The following is a 13,555-nucleotide window of genomic DNA, read 5'->3' as shown; positions in this document are numbered from 1 at the left end:
GTATTGCAATGCCTGAGCATAAGCGAATGGCAGCTGTAACAGAACTAACCCTGTCATACTGCCCTGACTCCCAGAGGTAATGGCATAAGACTGCAAAATCCTTCCTGATACTACGGGGGACTGCACAGGCCAAGCAAATCTGTGAGGAACTGTGACATCGGGTTTTTCACACTCAACATGTCTTTTCTTATTAATGGTACTTTACCATAGATCAAAGTCGCAATTTCTGTTAAGAAATACTTCTTTCACAGCCAGCATAATAAAATTTCCATTCCTGAACAAAATAATTTGCCTCCAAGAGCAGTTCACTGTTTTCAAGGGGAAAATGGAAAAATGAAAACTATTTTCATCCTTGAAAAAATAGCTATAATTTCCCCTACACCATGTAAAGAGAACACAAAACACTCCAAGTAAGTGGGATCACGCAGTATCATGTCTTCTTTCTGTCATGAATAGGTGCCTTTGAGTATTCCACTGACAAATGTAAAGAGTTCATAGATGATGTACTTTTTTCATATTTAGCTGAAAAATCTGTTTCTTTAGTTTTGTTAGTAGAAAGCTGTGGGTTTAGATCTGCAGCTGGCCAGTTCGTGTGCCGTGGAAGCAGTCAGGAGTAGCTGCTGTAAACTTTATAGCGCTCTTCCTAAAGATTTGGTGAGGGGTGGGTTTGGTTTTAATAAAATCTTTGCTGGAACACATTACTTTGTAAGCCTAAAAGAAACTAATTTTGTAGGGATAGGAACCTCAAAAAGATTTAAAAATCCTGTGCCATATACAGCAAATAGTTGGTACCTGCTTCAGCCAGTGTTTTCTAACTGTGCTTTTTGGATCAAAGCATTATGGTTGTACCCAAGTAAACATGTACTCCCAATTCCACCTTATTTCCAGCAGCTAACCTGCATGAAAAGAGCTAAAATGTCAAGTAAATGTTTTTCTGATGTTAATTTTCTCCATAAACGGTCCTGACTCCCACATGTCTGGCATCAAGCCAGGTAAGTTTTCATCTACAGAGCTGGGAATGGCACGGAAAGTGACCGCATTTGACCACTGATCTGCAGACTCGTGAACACTTCTAGCTTATGCAGTTCCATATCAGTCCCCCACCACATTCATTGTGAAAGTCATTTATTTGCTTAATCATCCACTTTTATTATCATTATACCTATCAGAAGCCTACCATTTTTCCTAGCAGTGCTTCATACACATAAGCAAAGTTCACTCACTTCTAACGTGAGCAACACAGAGTCCACCTGTTCTTGACCACGAGACCTGGAACTAGCATACAGGTTTCTGTTCACCAGAGAGATGAGCTAGCTGTTCTCTATTCACCTCTACTGGTATACAAACATTTACACCAACACATAATGAAAGAAAAACTACTGCAGTACCAGAGGGTGGCCAGCACTCATTTCATACCAGCATAAACTGCAAACAGACAGTATCTGAGTCACAGGTAAGAACAATTTCACACAAACCCCACAAAATCTCCAAAAGAGGAGGTGACTTTATTTTTAAACAGGACTGGCTCCCTCTAAACAGCCATGGCAACAGAAGTGAGCAATGCACAGGTACAGGAAACAAACATTCAAAGCCCTCTACTGAGGCATTACAACTGCATCCACCCTACCGTCCAGCCACAGCCACAGACTTTTGTATAAAGCACCAAAGCTAGGCAAGTAATTCATAAAGAATGTATGTTTACTTCGCAACATTTCTTCTAGCAGATGATACTTTTATTTAAGAGAACTGTTATTCAAAGTAGTTCAACGAGCTGATCAAGAAATGTGTTAATTCTAACTTTAAATGTCAAAAATGGCAGTTTAGATGGGGATCACTCTGTTCTCTGATGGATGAGTAACTTTTGCAATTACGTTTCATGTGGGTGTTCATGTAAAAGAAATTTGAGATCTGCACTCCATATGTAGAGGAATTCAAAAAATATCTCCGTATATGCACTTGCAAAATGCAAATACAAAAATAATAACAGAAAAGTAAACAGAAATGTTTATGAACAAGGGCAGAATTCTGAGTGGAGACTCAGGAATTCCTTCTATCATTAATTTTCTCAATTCTTTTTAGTTCCAGGGAGTGATGGAAAAAGATAGTCTCCTTTAAAAGAGAAACGTCCATGTTGTTTAGTCTTCAATTAGAACTTAATTATTCTAATGCTTTAAGGAATATGTCTGTGGAATATATGCAACACAAGGCCTCAGTCTTCTTAAAAAGCTTTTTTTGTGTGTGTGTTATCAAAAGAAGTTGTCCCACACTAGATATTCTTTAATATGGGCAGTGCTCTACCATTGTTATGTTTGCTGTCTAGGTGTGAGAAAGTGTGGTTAAGTCTCAGTAATGGAAACAGGAGAGCTGCATTCTGTTGCTTCCTTTGCCAAGGGTATAACATGAGCTTGTGCAATTTACATCCCAAGTACATTAAGTACTGGAGCACCTGTTTTTGAACTAACTGCCACATCCCTGATATAGACGTTTAAGCTTCCTGAAGCATCTCACTTGATGATTTCAATTGCGCTTGCATGGCTGCAATAGTGTCTGAGTCATTCTTCAGTTTTGGGAGATCTCCAGCATGGCTAGATCACAGAATTTGGGGGTCTGAAAAACAGCATGACCAGCTCCCTCATCAGAATCGCAATGCAACTGCACAAAGAGCTGCACTGGCCCCCCATGCCACAGGAATGGGAATGAGCAAGCAAGGAGTAACCAAAACGAAGGTGCCGAAAATGTCAACTAGAAGAATGCCTCTGTCCTTCTTAGGACTTAGGCTCTCTTCTCCTGTCTCATGGACCATTTATGGGGGGTTAAAACTGCCTCAACTAGCCTTTTTGCAGCACAGTGATAAAAATCTGCACATACTTCAGTAGAAGCTATATTCCCAAGCTGTGAAAACCTTGTCAGGAATCAGGTTGAAACCTCATCTTGGCTTACCTTGATAATGGGCGTGCATGGGTAAGCAGTCTTAGTCTTTCCTGTTGCAGCAGTTTTAATCTTTATGAAATAGTAAGGTATTAAGTGGTTCCAGTTATACCACTGCTGATTCTAATCTAGTGTTTTTGGCATCCATCTGTTTCAAAAACTAATGCTGAAATAATTTTGTCTAGTTGACCAACCACAGTTGGTCAGACTAACGATCTTTTTAACCAGTATCTTGCTTCTTGTCAGTGAGCAACAGCTGAAAACTACAAAAGAACATAAAGCAAGGTAGGGGCATCCCCAGAGTACACTTCCAGCCATTAACAGTTTGTGAGTTAGGCACTTTGGAGAAAAGTTGCATCTGTATGTTTATTCTTAGGTATGTTTTCCTTCAAGCATATGCAAGAAATGTGTGTTCATATTCCTTCTCTGCCTTACTTTTGAACTCATGTCAGCTGGTTCCGTAACACTGACCAGCATGTAGTTCCACATACTGAAACGTTTTTTTTTTTGTACAATACATAAAGGCGTCAAGAGAAGTAAACAAGAATAAAAATATCAGAATAAGTAAGTATATTCAATTTATAATAACAGACTAAAAAAAAATAAACAGGAATAGAATACGTATTTAAGTGTAACCTGGCTGTTAGAGCAGTCTCTTGTTCACCACTAGACTAACTAATCCTATACACTCAAGTATTTTACACACTTCCAGGGCCAAAGAGCTATTAGAGAGCATCTGAGGAGCTTTACAATGAAATCAGACATACAGCAAGGTGTCTTTGCTGTGGATTTAGCCCTTTAGGCCTCAGCTTCCATGTCGTGTTTTCCTGCTTCAGAGGAGTGCTGTAAGCCTTAGTTAAGTTACACACACATAGTAACTTTAAGCATTTCAGCAACCGTATTTAAATCGACTAGCATATTCATACTCATAAAAAGCATACCCACTCAAAACGCTTGCAGCACCAGAGGTTTTGTGAGCTTTGAAATCTCTGGATGGAGAACACTAAAGATGTGCAAGTATGTACTTCAACAAGTTACCTTAGAACCACTCAGAACTGGGGAAAAGAATCATTTTACCTTCCCAACAAACATTTCCATTCCCAGTACACAGGATGACGACATACAACCAAAGACAAAGCAAAAATAAACAAATCAAACCCTCATTTGGAGCTGGAGAACCTCTCGCCAGGTGTGTGTGTGTGTGGAGGAGAGATTTTGTTGGAGCTTTTTTTGCATTTGGCCTTCCCAGTTTCTAACTACTTAATGCACAGAAACTCAACAGTTTTTAACTATTTAATGGAGGGTTTGGGGCGGGGGGTAGCTCTGGAGCAGGAAGGGGACGAGGCCAAGCATCTGCCAGGCAGTTCCGATTAGGTGCAAGCAGTTGCACACAAAACCCGGCCGGGAGCGGGCTGCCGCAGAAAGTTTGCCGGGGCCGGCGGAGGCGGCCCGCCTCCCGAAGAAGAAAACAGCCACTGACCTGTCCCTGTCCCTGTCCCTGTCCCTGTCCCCTTCCCCATCCTCCTCCTCCCCCGCCTCGGCGCGGAGCAGCTCCCGGCGGAGAAGGCAGGAGGCGCCGGGGATGGGCGGGCTGCGGGGCGGTGCCCACCCGGCGCGGAGCCTATAAGGCGACCGGAGGCCGCGGTGGGGGGAGCGCCATGGCCGAGGTGAAGCTGGCCGTGCTGGGCGGCGGTGGAGCCGGCAAGTCGGGTAAGGGCCGGGCGCCTCGCCGAGCCCCGGCGGGGAGGCGGCCCGGTGCGGCTGCCCGGTGCGGCTGCCCGGTGCGGCTGCCCGGTGCGGCGCGGCTGCCCGGTGCCGGTGCTGATGCTAACGGCGGCGTTTGCTTCCCCCGCAGCGCTGACGGTGCGGTTCCTGACCCGGCGCTTCATCGGGGAGTACGCGTCCAACGCCGGTGAGCGGGGCGCGGGGCGCCGCGGGAGGCCCCCGCCGGGCGGGATGCGCAGGGGGAGCTGCTTGCGGTCCGAGGAAAAGTGCGCTTATTTCCACCCCCCCCCCAAAAAAAAAAAAAAAAAAAAAAAATCACTTTCACAAAAAGTTTTACCGAGATTAAGTTTGAGGTTATTTATCACTGGGAGTTCCTGAGTAAATGTAAGCTGCGGAGCCTGGAAAAGGCACTGCAAAGATCGGCAGAGCAGCCCTTCACAACCTGGGTAATGCACGGGGTGGGTGAAGTACTCATCACAGGGACTGCAAAGAAACTTGGAGGTAAGAGTCACATGTGTGGGGCTTGGGTAGCTTATGGTAAGTTCACTCAGAGAGAAGATGAAAGTAAAGAAATAGAGTAAAAGAGAACTTTTCTGTTGAATTTCTCCTTACCAGCTCTGTAGGAGAGCTGAAACATTGTTTATCAGATGCTCCTGGCTACTCAAAATGTAATGCAAAGCGCCCTGCTCTTGCAGGAATGTGCTGATTTGAGAGCTTTTTGGAAAGTTTTGCCATGCTGAGGACAGAATTTCTCATTCATATTAGAATAAGTATGTTGATCCTGAAGGCACTTCTAAGATCTTGGAAAATGGCAAAACAGGGCTTGAAACCTTCACATCTTGCATATAGGTACTATCTAACTGATATACAGACAATTTTGGAAGTGTGCAATTTCAGTTGATGTGGCATGAGATGTCCCAAAACGTAATAAACAAAGAAGTTTGCTATCTACCTCTTTCTCTACCCAAGTGAGGATGTTTTTTATCAAAAACCTTTTTACAAAATTAAGAGTAGCTTTCCATGTTCCACAAATAGCAGCACTAAAAGTTAACTTCAGTTACACATTCAACCAAACTTACCTTAAAAGCAGAGTTACGCAAGTTGTTTGTTTACCAACGTTGTTACCATGCAAAAACAGACTGGATAGTTTGTGTGCCAGATAGTTTATAATTAAATCTAAACTTTTAAATGGAAGTTGCATACTGCTTTCTGTGTTCTGAATGTGCACTAAACCCCCTACAATTAAAAACATGCTTCCTTGTTCTGAGACTCCAATATTTTAAGGGGACAAGTATAATTCAAAAAGAACCCAAACCATTTTCCTTTGTAAATAGATGTTTGTTGGAAGATAAATTTAGCCTTAGTTTGGTTTGAGAAAGGGAATATAAATGATAAACTGCAGAACATCTCAAGATGTTCTTAATGCAGTCAAAAAATATTAACTAAACATTATTTTTAGTTAATAAAAAAATGCCAGTGGCTGCAGATTTGACACCTTGGGATCTCTGGGACTGACAGTTGTCTGATATGAACTGAGACATGCATGAAGTATGCTTCAGATGAACATGGTGTTGACCAGAAGATGCTTACACTTCCTGAAGTGGTAACTGTTATCTATGTCCCAAATACACAAGTCTGAAGCATATTTTCAGTAGTGCTGATATTAGCTTTTGTCCTTGGGAACTCAATAACTGAGGAACTGTACTGCAGGATACCCTGTTGGCTACTAGCACCATGAATGCAAGTTGTTTACACGTCCTCACAACAAACTGCTGTTCAAAACAATGGCAATGGTCAGTCTGCAGTAGAAGAGTCTTAAATCTGAGAGTTGACATTACAAATATCTTGGGATCTTGTCTAAGGACACAATTTTGTAAATATTACTGGTCTAATGCTACTTAATATGAGAATTCCTAATAAAACAGTAAATCTCATGGTAAATAAACATTAGTACAATTATACCAACACTTATTACCAAACAGTGACTTTTGTGCAGTCAGCACTTAACACAAAGGCTAGCTCATTACTTCCATAACTGTGATCTTTGATAACAAGATGAGTAGTATCATCTGCATTTAGCTGATTATGATTGTTTTGCATTCCCTTTGCCTACATTTTTAGAAGAATAAAATTAGGGTATAACAATTTTTCACACCAGCACTTCCATGGGAACACAACAGTTGAAATGGTTCTCCCATATGATGAAGGGATTGGGCAGCTCAGGTGGTACAAAATGAATGGATTTGTTTTCAGCCTAAAAAAAATAAAGGAATTATAAAGGAATTATACCAAACTGGAGGAACTAAATAGTTCCTCAGAATTAGACAACAAATCTCACTTTCACTGCTCTCTTCACCACCACCTCCAGTTTCTCTAATGCTGTTTTTCTTTTATACAATATATCTTCTAGAATGCATCTACACTAAACATTTATGCCTGGATGGGAGGCAGATTCACTTGGAAATTTACGACCCTTGTTCACAGGTAAGAATTTTAGGGGCCAAATAAAAACTGTCCCTCATTGTACCTGTGCAATGGTAGAAAGGGTGGGAAGAAATCCAAGTCTGTACTTGAAATTTGTACTTGCTATTTTTATCTGGAATTACTGAAACTTCAGAGTTGCTCTGGCTCAGAACACTATATTTTTCCACTTCATAGAACAAATACAACTTTTTTTGCAAATGTTTTTGCATTTTTGGAATACTGCTAAAAAAGAAAACTTTTGCTCCATGTTATACAGTTAAATATGCTAGTAAGTTTTTATACAACTATAGAAATATACAACTATATATGTAAAACTATATAATTCTGCAGTTCAGTTTTATCAAACCTCCTAAATAACTGAAATTCAGTTTATAAAGCAAGGGGTATGTTAAGTGCTTGTAGAAATAGTCAAAGTAGATAGGCCTGGAAAGAAGACTTGCATTCCCAGAACAGATCAAAGGCAAGCCATCATACAGACTTCTACATGTTGAGAGCTGAACGTTGACCACAGTAAAACATTTTGAAATAAAATTTTCATTTCTGTGTCTATCTTGCTATGACAGGAATAGAAAAATTTTCGTACTCTGTAATAACATGCAGACCTAGATAGATCTGGCTAGTTAATCATATTACCTGTCCAGAAGGGATCGTTGTGAGCTCATCTTGCCTCTTGCCAACCATGACAATGAATGCTAAAGCCAAACAATTGAAGCCTTACTTGGAGTTAAACTCAAGGACTGAAAACTCAACCCAGTGAGCACAAATAATAATAATAAAAAAAAAAATAAAATAAAACTGTCCTTTTAGGACAAGCAAAAGCACCCACTTGCAAATAGTTTTACAATTCCTTGCAGTGTGCTCCACTGAATCTTGTGTGCTCCACTTTCCTGAGTTGGATAGGCATTGTGGCTCCTGATTCCAGCATTATTTGTTACGGAGCAATATAGACTGTGGAACAGCTGTTATGCCATGTTACAATATTTCATGGAGTCCTCCTCTGGCACACTATCTCTCAAAGTACTAGTCTATGGACTTGCTCCCACCTACCTCAGACCTCTTTCCTAAGCTTACCTAGGGCTTCCACTTTCTGTCATATTAAGTCCTGTAGCATGTGAATGGCTTCTTAATGAAATGTTTAAAACGCTGGCAGTGGCAGCTAGCTAAGGCAAAGCAGACTGTGTAGTAAGCAGAGAGACTGACAGCTACATCCTAGGCACTCTCTTTCCTTTTGAGATGGGAGATCAGGTGTGATGAAGAGTAGCTCCTCTTCTGGCTCTGTTCTTGTACCAGTTCTTTCTAAAGGGGTTAATTTGACTGCTTGCTGCCTTCTGCTATTCTGTTCCTGACTCTTCCTTACCTACTGCAGAGGAAGAGGTAGTGAGTAGGAGGGGAGCTGGTGGTACTGGCTTTTGTTAGATGGGACTGGTGATACTAGAAGGAGATGGATGGGGTATGGAGATACTGTATCCAATGGGAGTTAGGGAAGAAAAGCAGATCCTGAGAAGATGCCAAACTAGGGAAGGAAAATTCTCAATTTTTGTCTCCACTTTCTGAAATCTTGCACTACTAGCAGGAAGACTCAAAGATCTGGATCCCCACTCTGCAAAATGCTCTCTCCCCTCATCTGTCTGGGAAAGAGATGAGAAGTACACATCTCTTTCCTGCCTCTAAATCTGCTGCATAGTCACCACAAAATGTAAAAACTTTAATAAATCACTGAAGTTTTCGGATAGTTGTGGAGACTTGTTTCTTTTCTTTCTCATGCACCTCATTTCCCTGCTAGTATTCACTTTCCACTTCTCATGTCCTAGTACATCTGTGTTTATGGTGCTGCCCTGATGCAGAGCTAATTTAGGCAACCTGGGGTAGGGGTGGAACAGGAAGGAGGAGGTTATACATTGCAAAGAGCGAAAGATTAAGAGAAACTCATGAGGGAACAACTTAAACGGTTCTCAGATTGCTGGCCAGCAATGCTAGTTGTTTAAGCAAATCTAAAATCAGGAAAACTTTTACCCTCATGCCAATGCAAAGACAAGCAGCTAAAATATTCTATTTTGTGGCCAACTGCTAGTATTTTACTAGCTAGTATTTTAAAATACAGGGACAAGCTAATTTGAAATAGTGTTGAAATGTCATTTCCTTAGCTTAGAGGGCAGTTTATAGTAGTTGCATTTTAGAAATGTAACACTTTCTTAGGGTGAAGGATCCCAAAGACTGGTATAACCTTCGTTATCACTTGAGAAACTTTTGTCACCTGTTGTACTAAAGTCAGCTGCAGCTTGAAAGGAGATCTTCCATCCCTGTAGAAACTTGTTCCATGAGAAAATTATGTGCAGACTTGGAAAAACACAAAGCTCAGAAGACATGAGAGAGAACAAAGAACACTTAACAAATTCATTAAGCTCAGTATGGTCAGAATACTAGGGTTATGCAAAACCAAGCCACAGCTATAAATCCAACAAATACTGATGGCCAATATTTCCTTCTCCTGTACCACTGCAATATAACTCTGCTGAAAGCAATGGCTGTAGAGTTAATACAAATTTTCCACTAAACAAAGCAGAGGTGTTTTATAGTGAATTTATCAATGATTCGAAGTGCCATCTGTAGCAATGGTTATTCATTAGACTTTGGGAACCGGACTCACCTTAATTCAATGCTAGCACCCAGACCTGTTTATATCTTTTGCAACGAGCGATGCAGTGTTCTCACCATCGCAGTGACAAAGCCAATACTCTGAAGTGACACCAGTAACTGTCTTTTTGCTCGTGAATCTGGTCTTCTCTCAAGCGCAGCGGGGGAAGCTCTCACTCCCAGATGAGCTGCACTGGGCTGATGGCTTTATCGTGGTTTACGACATCAGTGACAGAGCGTCGTTTGCGTTTGCCAAAGCGCTGCTGTACCGGATCCGCGAGTCTCATGTAGGAGCCTGCAAAAAGTAAGTGCCATTAGTTTTGTTTCCCTCAAAACAACGTATGAAAAAAAGCCACGAACATTTCAGTGAGATACAGGCATCCTAGTAGCAATTAAAATCCAGTTGTGTCCTAGCAGCCATAATGTAATACCAACAATAAGAGACTTGAAGGCAAACTCTGTTGCAAATTACAATCTATTTCACTGTGTCCAAGGCCAAGTACATGAGGATTTTCATTCTTACCTCTTACAACATTACCATTTCAATAACTGCCACAGGTCTGTCTACTGTGACTCACATGGGTAAAATGTTGGCATGGTCTCTCTGTGCTGCTGCTTCCCCACTCAGTTACCAGTGGAGATACACAAGTAGGGGGTTCGAAGAAACTACTTCTCCCAGTGAATGAATTTAACACTGTGAATTTCTCCTAAACTGCTGTTAGTGGTGACACCAGTGTCGTTTGTACACATGGTTCACCATGTGGTGACAAATAAACTACCTCCAAAAAGAGCAATCAAAATGGTAAGAGTCTGAATATATGCGCTGGTGTGTAATCAAGCTGCTGAGACTCTTTCAAAATAAATGACAATAAAATCATTTTCTTTTATCACCAGTGGAGTAAATATTTTTTAATGCTTTTCAGTCTGTTTTAAGGCTGATATTTCTTTCATATCATTTCTGTGGATGAAAGTATTTTAGCAAAATCCTTAAAATAAAGATTTCTGTGTTTTTTTTCTGAATTAGGCCATTGACACTGATGTTAGATTTGTCTCTCTGAGTTTATTCTCTCATCTGCAACTAGAGATAACATTCAGCTTGCTTCTTTGTGAAATCCAGAAGCTAAAAATATACTCAGTCTTGTACAGTATGAAAACTGTAGTGAAGAAAAATATATATGATTACTAGATAGAGAAACTAAAATGAGGACATCCTGATAGTTAAGATTTTTTTTTTTTTTTTTTTTTTTTTTGTCTGAAAAGCACTGAATTTTGACTCTGGCTAATAGAAAACTTTAACACTACCTGGAAAGGTTGTATGGCTCCCATGCCTATTACCCTGAAGCACAGCCTGCGCACACACACAGTATAATAATACAACATACAGCACAATAACGCTTATATATATGTATGTATATGTATATACGATATTAGAAATGCCATTTGAGAGAGCACTAGAGATTGTATTATTTATGATTAATATGTCTTTTCTCTAATTAGAACCTTTTTAATTTCAGAATGGTCGAGTCGGCAGTGTTTCTGGTTGGTAACAAACAAGATCTGTGCCACATGAGGGAAGTTGGCTGGGATGAAGGACAAAAGCTGGCAATGGATAACAAATGCCAATTTTGTGAACTGTCTGCAGCAGAACATTATCAGGAAGTTGTGGCAATGTTCATGAAAGTCCTGAGAAATGTCACCTCAAATTTCAAAGTGAAGGAAAAGAGACGACCAAGTGGATCAAAGTCAATGGCCAAGCTGATCAACAATATGTTTGGAAAAAGAAGGAAATCGGTGTAAAAGATAGTTAGCCTTGAAGCTGAAATAACAGAGCACAAGCAGCACTTGGGATTCAATCAATTTCTTCTAAAGGTCTCTGTTTGGAAAGATAAGATAGTACAAACCAAAGATGGAGACACTTTGGTCAAGTGGACAGGGTCTAGACCTAGAAGACTCCAGTTCTGGTTTCCAGTTCTACTATAGACTTACTGTGTTAGGGCTACATCATTTAATCTCTAAGCTGCCCCTCTCACCCTTTATCTCACAAGCAGCTTGGAGAATGAGAGTTTTACCTTGCATTTATTCAGCACAAAAGCTATCTTGGATAGAGCTTCCAGATGTCACTGTAGCAATTATTTCCAATAAACTCAGCCTTGTTGACCAACAGTCCTGCTTCTGAACTCTGAGATGTACTTGTTCTTTCCTGCAAGAACACTTGCACTAAAGTGCAAAACAAAATACCGCTACTGTATGCAACAGCATATTTGTATTTAACTTAAGGAAGAAAGACTCAGAGCATCACATACCTAAGGGTACTGACACCTGCTGAAATGAATTAAATGCTTAGACACAAAGTATACAAAAGGTATTTAACTGCAAAGCTGCTTGCACTTGGCAGAGGTACCAGAAGCAGATAAACAAGGTAGTATTGTCTCTTGTTCTAGTTTGAGTGATGAAAGAATGTAGAGAGGCTAGAGGAGGGTAGCAACCAAATAGTGAGCATTGGACTGTTTTAGGCAAGGGCATTGTTCAGTGAAATCATTATATAGCTAGGGCCAGTATAAGGTCAGTATAACTTCTCAGGCTGATTCCCTTGGCAGAACAGTTTTCATCTGCTGTAATGAAGTTTACTTATCTGTAACGTAAATATATGCCTTTTCGCTTCCAGTAGCAAGCGGAACCTTGTAAAGCCCAAGTACGTGTACTGGTACAAAGCATGAGTTATGGCCTGGAATTAAAGGTCAGCCTGCTGGTCAGACCTGTTTTCCTAACTTGTGCCTCATGTTTTTCTTAAAGGACCAATGTTTTTAAAACCTAGTCACTGCTATGGTATTGAAATGCTATTTGAGAGAGCACTATAGAATGTGTTAGTTACACTTCTCAAATGTGGGTATTAAACATCAGATGGGTCTAAAGGTGTTGTCAATTGACATTCAGGACTCTTACTGTAAACTTAACTGAATAAGGGCTTAGCCCAGCATGTTAGAAAATCCTATGCTCATACAGAAATTACGAAAGATAAGAGAAGTGATCTGAAGGTGACTGACTGCCTCTTACTCATTCCAAGGGCAGCTGGGATTCAGACTTTGTAAGCTTCTGAGTGGAAGCCTACCTCTGCCATGAAGTTGCACCTGCCTTGAAACTAGTAAGATCACTTTATCAGAGCAGAATATCGATTTTAAAATGTGCACCCCAGTAAGATGACATCAAAAGCTATATAATTTTAACATTACTGTTATAAAATAAAATGAACACATTTTAATTAAAAAGTTAACCAAAGATCACTTCTTTAAGGGAAAGATATATTTTTTTATTTCATTTGTTTTAAAGACTAGAAATACTGGAATCTAGTTCTCAGTGTTGACAAGCACAACTCTGCTTTATTTCTATGCAGATGCTGCCATGCAATATCAAGCCTCACATATTTAAGACTGTACTATCAGTATCTATGAAACCAAGACTATTCATGTGCTCCCGCCAGCTTTTCAGCACACATGCAGTTCCAGAACTACTAATAGGCTGTCAATCTGTCAGGGTACCAATATCTTGCCAACTCTAGCATTGTCAGGTTTGAAAACTCTTATCTGTATTTACTGCACTGATATTAAATAAACTGGATGTAAGATGGATCTATTAACACTGCTTTACTGTGGTATAAAGCTGTAAAGCCTTAAAAAAAAAAAAAAAAAAAAAAAAAAAAAAAAAAAAAAAAACTTCTGTAAAAACAAAGAACCATGCAGACCTAGAATTCAAATCAGAAAAATTAAATCTAGAAATTGGACACTTC

The 13,555-nt window shown here is 40.3% G+C and overlaps 1 protein-coding gene across 1 annotated transcript; it reads left to right on the top strand.

Annotated features, from left to right (window-relative positions):
• The first annotated feature begins 4,495 nt into the window (after nt 1–4,495).
• RERGL (RERG like) lies at nt 4,496–11,934 on the top strand. The gene is made up of 5 exons (XM_062570433.1): nt 4,496–4,638; nt 4,784–4,840; nt 7,064–7,137; nt 9,933–10,075; nt 11,286–11,934. Exons 1-5 carry the CDS (start codon nt 4,587–4,589, stop codon nt 11,566–11,568), a joined length of 609 nt encoding a protein of 202 aa, XP_062426417.1. The 5' UTR covers nt 4,496–4,586; the 3' UTR covers nt 11,569–11,934.
• The last annotated feature ends 1,621 nt before the right edge of the window (nt 11,935–13,555 follow it).

Source organism: Rhea pennata, chromosome 1 (assembly GCF_028389875.1).
Source record: "Rhea pennata isolate bPtePen1 chromosome 1, bPtePen1.pri, whole genome shotgun sequence".
Lineage (NCBI taxonomy): Eukaryota > Metazoa > Chordata > Aves > Rheiformes > Rheidae > Rhea > Rhea pennata.
This window is presented reverse-complemented; position numbering and strand designations above follow the sequence as displayed.

What these genes read in the sequence shown, in the direction of transcription:
- RERGL (XM_062570433.1), top strand. Translation starts at nt 4,587, where the DNA reads ATGGCCGAGGTGAAGCTGGCCGTGCTGGGCGGCGGTGGAGCCGGCAAG. An exon ending in CGGTGGAGCCGGCAAGTCGG is followed by an intron (nt 4,639 to 4,783) that starts GTAAGGGCCGGG and finishes CTTCCCCCGCAG; the next exon opens with CGCTGACGGTGCGGTTCCTG. An exon ending in GGAGTACGCGTCCAACGCCG is followed by an intron (nt 4,841 to 7,063) that starts GTGAGCGGGGCG and finishes TATATCTTCTAG; the next exon opens with AATGCATCTACACTAAACAT.